The 8,535-nt window shown below is 39.7% G+C and overlaps 1 protein-coding gene across 2 annotated transcripts; it reads left to right on the top strand.

The window, feature by feature from the left end:
- The first annotated feature begins 1,130 nt into the window (after nucleotides 1-1,130).
- On the top strand, nucleotides 1,131-8,518 carry orai2 (ORAI calcium release-activated calcium modulator 2). Of its 2 annotated transcripts, XR_001962393.2 has the most exons (4): nucleotides 1,131-1,489; nucleotides 3,849-4,084; nucleotides 5,354-6,663; nucleotides 6,696-8,518. XR_001962393.2 is itself a non-coding variant. In XM_018689316.2 (3 exons), the coding sequence occupies exons 2-3, from the start codon at nucleotides 3,854-3,856 to the stop codon at nucleotides 5,933-5,935; spliced, it is 813 nt and encodes a 270-aa protein (XP_018544832.1). In that variant the 5' UTR covers nucleotides 1,131-1,489; nucleotides 3,849-3,853; the 3' UTR covers nucleotides 5,936-8,518. The 2 variants fall into 2 exon arrangements, 1 of the variants encoding a protein (XP_018544832.1); XM_018689316.2 differs by having other exon boundaries at nucleotides 5,354-8,518.
- The last annotated feature ends 17 nt before the right edge of the window (nucleotides 8,519-8,535 follow it).

The following is an 8,535-nucleotide window of genomic DNA, read 5'->3' as shown; positions in this document are numbered from 1 at the left end:
AATAAAGCCTTTACCATTGATCAGGTTTAAATGCACATCAAAGATGCAATTATACAGAGATTAAGACAATAATACTTGTGAGTCAGAGTCTAGGGTAGATTAACTTCTGATTTTCACTAGTCTCTGTTTTCCATAACTGCCCTGATGTGTGAGGACCAAGGTAAGGGGTGCTGTTAATATGTCTACAGCTGTCCAAAGGATGTGTGCTGTTATTGTTCCATCTGGGTTTCATCATTTGAGGACGGTTGTAAGCATTTTAAAAGTGCATTTAAGTCCAATTAGTAGTAGTAATGCACACACACAAATTTAAACAGTGATGCCACTGTCATAGTCATGGGTATAGAAGCATGACCAGTGATAACCTCAGGATGTTTTGGACACAATATTCCATTTTTTAAGACTCCCCATTCTGCATCAGTGAACATACTTTCATCCAGCAATAATGGGTTGCGTGAAATTTGTACACAATCTTTGTCTTTCAAATCACTTTTTCAAGAGTTGCATCTGAAATAACATTTTTGCAACCACGATAAAGACGGGCCTGTGATGAGCAACACCAGATCTAATGTCATCATGGAGAGTTGTGACATTATTATATCTGAGTCAAATTATGGCAAAGTGGCAGTTAAACATGTTTGTAACAATTATGAAAGTGACCACTGTTCATTTTAGTTGAATAACTGAAGTGCAGTCTCCTGCCTCGCTGAAACACTGCAAACCTGTTCTTATCCTCCTCATAGATGAGAAGTAATACATTTAGATGCCAAATAAAATATATATAAAATAAGTAAAAGACTCCTGGTAGTATAATGTAAAGTGCATTCATATAATATATATGCATAGATGAACCACTATTTCTAATGAAGTCTTACAAGACATCAGGAACACTGCCAGCTGGAGAGAACACATTAATATTGCAGTGTGAAATGACGGTGTTTTTTCAGAGTCTGTTTTTCCCCTCTGTTGTAAGTTGATGAAATAACAAGTAAACGTATATAGAAAAAAAAAAATTTTGCTGAGCGGGTTGTATTTACTTCTCTTCTCTTCCCCGTGGGCGGCCAAACTTTTGCATACAACTGTAAACGTACATTTTACCTGAATATGAATCCTCTGTGCTTTTATTTTGAAGGCAACACGCCCAACCGGAAGCCTTTCTAAACGGACTAGAGTTTTCCTCGCCTTCCGCGATTCTCCGGTCCAAACGACCCGAAACGAGAGAACCGATACCTGGTAAACTTGAGCTGGCAGAGAAGAAAACCAGTACTCAGGTATGCAGAGCATGGCGATGGATAGTAACGTTATTCCAGACCCTGCCTCAATTTCTGGAGCGGAACGGCGGTAGTACTGATAAGTGCGACCGAAGAGCGGAAGTTGTTAAACCAAACACTTGGAGTGGTCCGGACAGTTCATTTGTTGTACTGTGCAGCGTGGAGAGAAGACACTCTCTTGGAGTTTGTCTCTTCAACTCAAAAGGCACTTCGGCAGACAGGTAAGATGGAAAAGGGGGGGTCTAACTGTATCATAGACGAGCAACGTGGTTAGAAATGATGTTGAATAGTTAGCTAACTAAGTTAGCTAGCTAGAGGAGTCGGTGTCTTAACGTTTTCAAAATATGTGGACACTGTAGCACTGCTTATAAACATGACGAGTGGACGGGATTTCAGTTTCATCCATACACTAGTCTTTTACATTAATGTTATCTGTACATGGCTGTGGTAGACTATCTTTCTGTTAGCCAAACTTGGGAAATGGATCCTGCTAACTTACCACTGTTCTAAATATATATAGACCTGCTGAACTGTTTGCCCTGCAAAACTAGGAGCTCTCAGGGGGACTGTGCATAACTCATGTGCATTTTTACTTGTGATACATCACTGAGACACACAGCTGTTTTCGAAGTTATGAACACCAGCCTATTTTGTACATCCAGTTTATTTTGAAACTATAATTCTCCAGTTACACCAACATTTTGTCTGCTAAATATTGCTACGATAAATGCAGTGCATGCTAACCCCTCCCTGTCTAGTTTGCTGCAAGTTTGTACGAACTCGGAAAACCTGTGGTTCGTGTTTGCACAAAGGCTTGTGTGAGCGGAGATGAACAGGTAGTGGGGGGAGCTGATCTTAAATGTCGGAGCTTCATATCATGTGGCCAAAAGTTTCAGCATTTAATGTCATGTATCACATAAAACCTGGCTGCAGGGTTTTTACTCACTTCAGCAAGGAGCGCATCAGTGAGGTCGCCCTCTGATGTTGGTTGATGAGGCCAGGCTTACAGTCAGCATATTAGTTCATCCCTAAGTTGTTAGATAGGGTTGAGGTCGGGGCCAGTCAAATTCACCTACACCAAATTGGGAAGGCCATTTCTTCATGGACATGGCTGTAACATGGTGCTATAATCATGTTGAAACTGCCACAAATATGGAAACATGCTGTTTTCTAAAAGAGCATTGTATCCTGCAGCATTAAAATTTCCCTTTATTGGACTTTAAGGGCCCAAAACAGGAAGAACCTCCCTAGACCAAAAGTGCATTAAAAGTGGACAAATGTGTGCATATACTTGTGGTTATTTTATGTATATGACAGATTGATGAGCCGGAGCTAAATAGTTTTTAGTTGGTAGGATTTTACAGTTGCTTTGACTAAAACTGTTTTACTACTAATTTTGAGCTCAAAGTCTCATGTAGCCTGAACAAAAAGAACAACTATATCAAGTGAGGTAATGCACCAATGATGCATCAAGTTTATCAGTGTCACAACACTATGTTTTTTCAGCATTGAATTTTAATCATCATGAATAATACGATCTAATCTTCTAGCTTCAAAGAAATGGCAAGAAAACAGGAAATGGAAGCGCAGATGCCTCTTTATTTTTAAAACTCCCTTGGTTTGTACTCATGCTTTATCTCTTTCATAATAGTTTTTTCCTGTTCCCCCTTCGCCTCATACCACTTTCACTCATACACATGCGCTGAGAGGAGGGCTGTGGACACTCATAAAAGTTGCCACTCTTTACAGCCGTTCTGACTCTTTACCAACAGCATGTTGGACCAAAACATTATTGTGACAGACTTCATATCCCAGTAAAGGTTTCCTCTGGGTTGTGGGAGTATTTGTGGTTTCCCTTAAAAGGACCAAGTTATTGTTGAACATGAACAGAATCATAGAGCCACAGCGACTGATGGGCAGGAGGACACATGACACAGATAATACTCTGATATAACATAAAGAGACCAAGTTATTATGGCATTACATGTAGTTTGTATTAAGTTCCTTCAAGCACAATTTCTTATCAGAAAAGCGTTGGTGGAGTATAAGGATTAGAATTAAAATGATAACTTATGGGAACTTTTTACTGTAGCTCTTTGTGAATATATTTGGATGTGCTTTGAAATTAAACAGTAAAGCATTAAGGCCACTATAAACAATTCTCAGTAGGAATTTTAAAGCATGTTATTGTTTAACCCAGTGATTATTTGGTTATTATCATGACATAGCAGAGATCTGTGAAAGGCTTTTTAGGGACATGAGCTGGCAAACTATCTCAGACTATTAATGCTGTGGTATGTGGCGTTAGTCCATATTAAGTACTTGTCCCTATAAAAATAAACATTAAATCACACAAATGTAATGGCTTTATTCAGACTTGACTGTTAGTGAATTGGAATCATACACAAGCATACGTACATGCTCTATGTAAGATAATTGTTGTGGTTTTCACACAACAAGGTGCATGTCTCATGCTTTATCAGTGTTTAAGTTACACAGCTTGCCCTGCAAGCTCTAATGTACTCCCCTTGAGGACAATGCAAGAAACAGCGATGACACTCTCACCTATATCCCCACCAGGTGCCATGAGCAGTGAACTGAACGTGCCCATGGGTTCCCCTGCCCCAGGGGTCTCAGAGCGGGCTCCAGATAGCGGGGGGATGGACTACAGGGACTGGGTGCGGCGCAGTTACCTGGAGCTGGTCAGCTCCAACCACCACTCGGTGCAGGCCCTGTCCTGGAGGAAACTCTACCTGAGCCGGGCCAAGCTGAAGGCCTCCAGCAGGACTTCTGCACTGCTCTCTGGCTTTGCAATGGTCAGTCATGTTTCACCTTCTTGACCAGCTTCATAACAGCACAGTCTTTTAAGGGGCTGCTTGTTTTTCGTGCATAGTGTGCTGCTTTCCTCGCAGCTGATGGTTTCTCTTCACATCAGTACCACAAATCTTACAACATTCCACCACAGTGATCTACATGTCAAATGTAAATGTATTTGTGGGCAGGAACTGGTTTCAGACTTCCTGTTTGTGCCTTTGCAGGGGATAGATGCTTTGCCTTATTCTTTATCATACATATAATGTTACAATGTTCATATTAAATCATTGTAAATTTCCCCATTGTGGGACTAATAAAGGATTATCTTATCTTATATTACGCTTGATCAAAGTCTCAAATAATGATGTAACATATGTAGACTGCTTCAGACTGCTCTGAGTGCTATCTTTCTGACGTTTTGTCTACTTTCAATCCAAGCTAGTGTCAGCTCTTGACATATTCCATATTTCATATGCTTGCAAGCACTGGGTTACTATAGTTTGTTTATATTGCTCCAGAAAATGGAGGAAGTTTCAGGAACCTGACCAATCAGAACGGGGTGGGCTCACTGGGAGCTAAAACATACAGAAGCTAAATTTAGGGGCTGCATAAAGGGCCAGTACAAGATAAATAATGATTTTTTTTTTTTTACTGATTCATACAAAGCTACTATAGTGTGGTCTAAGAGTAAAAATTTAGAGCTGGAAAATAAGCATAATTGGTCCTCTTTGAAATGTAATTGTTGGTTACTGACCAGCAACCTTATTGCTTGTAGTTTTTAAAAAATTATGTCAACATAAATTATTGTTACTTTGCTTTATGGCAACCAATCATCAGATTTTTTGATACAAAAAATAATAAAATAAACAAACCCTTTTCAGAACTTTGAGTTGAAGCCACATGCATGTCTACTTTAGATATTACAAATCAGGTTTTATACTGCTCTGCATCAGGAAAATGTTGGACACACAGCATCTTTTTCTCACAGTAGTTTCATAAATCTCAAAATCAATCAATTTTTTCAGTCATTTATGAATTAAAAATGCCAAACATTCTCTGGGTCCAGCTTCTTGGGTGTGACCAACTGCAGCTTGTGGTATATTGTCAGTTTGCTATGGCGGATGGTTCTAAAGATTGTTCTATACCCACAAGCCCCAGCAACTGTTGCTGTTTAATCAGGTTTCTACAAAATATAATCTTTAGCTTCAACTTGCTGTGATGTAATCATGGACATATAGTAAGCTGGTAATTCATATTCTTGTTTGTAATAGGTTGCCATGGTGGAGGTGCAGCTGGAGATGCAGTACAGTTACCCTCGTGTGCTCCTCATTGCCTTTAGTGTGTGCACCACCGTGCTGGTGGCGGTGCACCTCTTCGCTCTGCTGATAAGCACTTGCATCCTACCCAATGTGGAGGCTGTCAGCAACATCCACAACCTCAACTCCGTCAGCGAGTCGCCCCATGAGCGCATGCACCACTACATCGAGCTGGCCTGGGGCTTCTCCACGGCCCTGGGCATCTTGCTGTTTTTAGCAGAGGTGGTGCTCCTCTGTTGGATCAAGTTTCTGCCCGTAGATGCTGGCGGGGCCAAAAAGGCAACTACCTGCATCCCCCCAACAGCCACCACTGTGACAAAGACCACAGCAGCCTCCCCGCAGAACAGCGGCTGGCAGGCTGCGCTGGCCTCCACCATCATCATGGTCCCAGTGGGGGTGATTTTTGTGGTGTTCACTATACACTTCTATCGCTCTCTGGTGCGCCACAAGACAGAGAGACACCACCAGGAGATTGAGGAACTGCACAAGATTAAAGTACAGCTGGATGGCCATGAGAGAGGCCTCCAGACTGTGTGATACTATGACGGCAGCTTTAAGAACTTCCCTTTGTATGCCATATTTATCAAGCCCTCTCACTTCTCTGACATTTGGTCTGGTCATTGTTTTTGCCTTGCTTGGACTCACTGGCAGTGAGCTATTAAAGCTCCTCACTTTGCAGTACAAACGGACGATACATGTCAGACTGCTAATTTATTCTTAAGGTAAATTTGCATTGTAGGATTTTTGTGCGGTGAGCTAGCCTGTGTATTAGATCTGTAATATGTGTTGGTCAAGGATAATGTGAAAAGGTTTACAGAAAAAGGGCTATTATGTTCTATGTGCCATTTTGTTTTTGCCATGTTTGTGTTTTCATGGTCAGGTTAGGTGGGGACAGTGGTTCCATTTAGGATCTGGTTCCAGATTCACTCCGATCCCAATGAATCTCTTGTTGAATATACTATCTCTCCTTACTTCTTATTTGCAAACAGCAATTTTGAAGTTAAATAGGTCACGGGCTTCTCATTTTTGCTGTTACTGGCCTTCACTATCGCCAGCAGAAATGGCTGCCAGTAGCTCAGAGTAATTAACATTAATGCCATGAATACCTTGCCACAATGGCAAAATTTAACATTTGCTCTCTGCAAGCTGGTGTTTGTGTTTGGCCAAAGATTATTTGTAGGCGAAGAAGAACCACTCTTGAATGACATTCAATATGGAGTGGACTATGGTATATTTTTTGGCAGTTTAACAATACCAACAGAGTGGTGTGCCACTCAAGTATCTCATGAAGAATAAGGAGTGCCAAAGTATGTGTTACAATTTCAAATTTCAATGTGTTAAGATAAATATACAATCAATATTTAGTATTTATTTCATTTTCAAAGCTGCAAGTTATGAAGATTACTTAGACCACCACTAAAAACTGTTTCTGTCTTGTCAGTCTACAAAAGCTTATTACAGATTTGATACATTTTTAGGAATATATTTGGTTACTTGTAAATGTTAAAAAATTAAATGAATTCAATGAGGGATTCAAAAAGATTTGGATTTCTTAGGTGTTAGGATTCACATTTCCCATGAAACTGAGCTTGTTTGAAATGTAAAAAGTTGAGTCATGCATTACACTGCAACCAGCTTGATGTCTGCTTCACTCAGTGACTGACTGAGTGCATTTCTACACCATGTATGTGCAGGTTTATTGCAGCATGGTGAGAAATGAGTGCCAGGAGTGATAAACTGTAAAGTCTTAAAAAGTGTTGCATTCTTGTAAAATAGCAGGGAGGTTGGTGTCACTGTTTTTATGTCCAAAACCTCACACAAGCCTCAAAAGTTTTGTCATTTATTATCCTTCAAATAGCTTTCATTGTCTTTTACCACAGATCCTGTGTAAAAGGTGTCAAACCAGTCAACTCTGCATACTGATGCTGCTCAAAAGTGCTTAAAAATGAATGTGCTACTGTCCAAATATAGTTCTGCCTTACAGAATTATTGCCTTTTATGAACTACTGTTTTGCTAAAGGTCACAACACAAGCAGATCTTTTTCTGGAAATGTAGTTGAGCAAAAGTCAGAATGGTGAAGAGTATGACATGAGGATGGAACAGTCAGAGAGCACATGTTTTAATCAGCCTGACCTTGTTGACCTTCAGTTTATGTTTTAAATATTGCAGATCTTTCAGAAAATGCGGGTTAACTGAAAGAATCAGGAGATGGCAGTTTCTTGGACGAGGTCATACTGACTATGTTACTGTGTTTAAAAAAGCAAAATGTACCAACCTATTATCACATTCCAAATAAGATTACTGACCAAAGTGTTGCTCAGTTGTTTGTTTCTTGCCTCTCGGAAGAGACAAAAAGTGCACTTGTAGTTTAGTTGTACAGTGAGTGTCTTGCCGGGGTTCTTATCTTGCTTTGTCTTGTGTTGGTGGATTTGTGCTTCTTAAATGAATACTGCAGAGGTCACAGAGACAGGTGTTGGACGATGAAATTCACAGCCTGCAACAGACTTCAAAAATTAAATAAAAAAATATATATACATATATAAAGTTTTCATTGTCTCTTGTGTGTCTATAACCACTCACAGCCTTTCAAAAGCAGAGTATGTGTGTTTTTAGTGTTGTGCCAGAACAGATACTTTGTTCTCAGCCTTTGCCAAAAATATGATGGTCATAGGAAGTAACGGTACTTAAGAAAAATCAGAAATCTAATATAGAATACACTACATAAAATATACAGCCCAGGCTGTAACTATTTGGACAGTTACACAATGTTTTGTTTGTCTTCATCATTGTGAGGAGGGTTACTTTTAAAATGATTATAGAGTACATGCCTTTACACATAATTTGAAATGTATTCTGTTAGATCACTCAAGGTCAGTAAGGTATTTTAAATGCTTTGGGTTACTTCAATATTGTGTATTGTGTTATTATTGCATGTTACACTGTGACTCAATGTGGCAATTCACACAATACTGCTACAAGGTGATATGGTGATCAAGCTGTTAAAGATCGCCCTGTCAAGAAACCATAAGCAACTGGCAGCATGCTGTGCAGCTGTTTTTGTAAAAACAGCAAAAAGCGATTATCTTCCTACTTTTACAGTAAAATATTGATGAAAAGACTTGCAGTTTATTACTGT

This window comes from Lates calcarifer, linkage group LG20 (assembly GCF_001640805.2).
Source record: "Lates calcarifer isolate ASB-BC8 linkage group LG20, TLL_Latcal_v3, whole genome shotgun sequence".
Taxonomy (NCBI): domain Eukaryota; kingdom Metazoa; phylum Chordata; class Actinopteri; family Centropomidae; genus Lates; species Lates calcarifer.
This window is presented reverse-complemented; position numbering and strand designations above follow the sequence as displayed.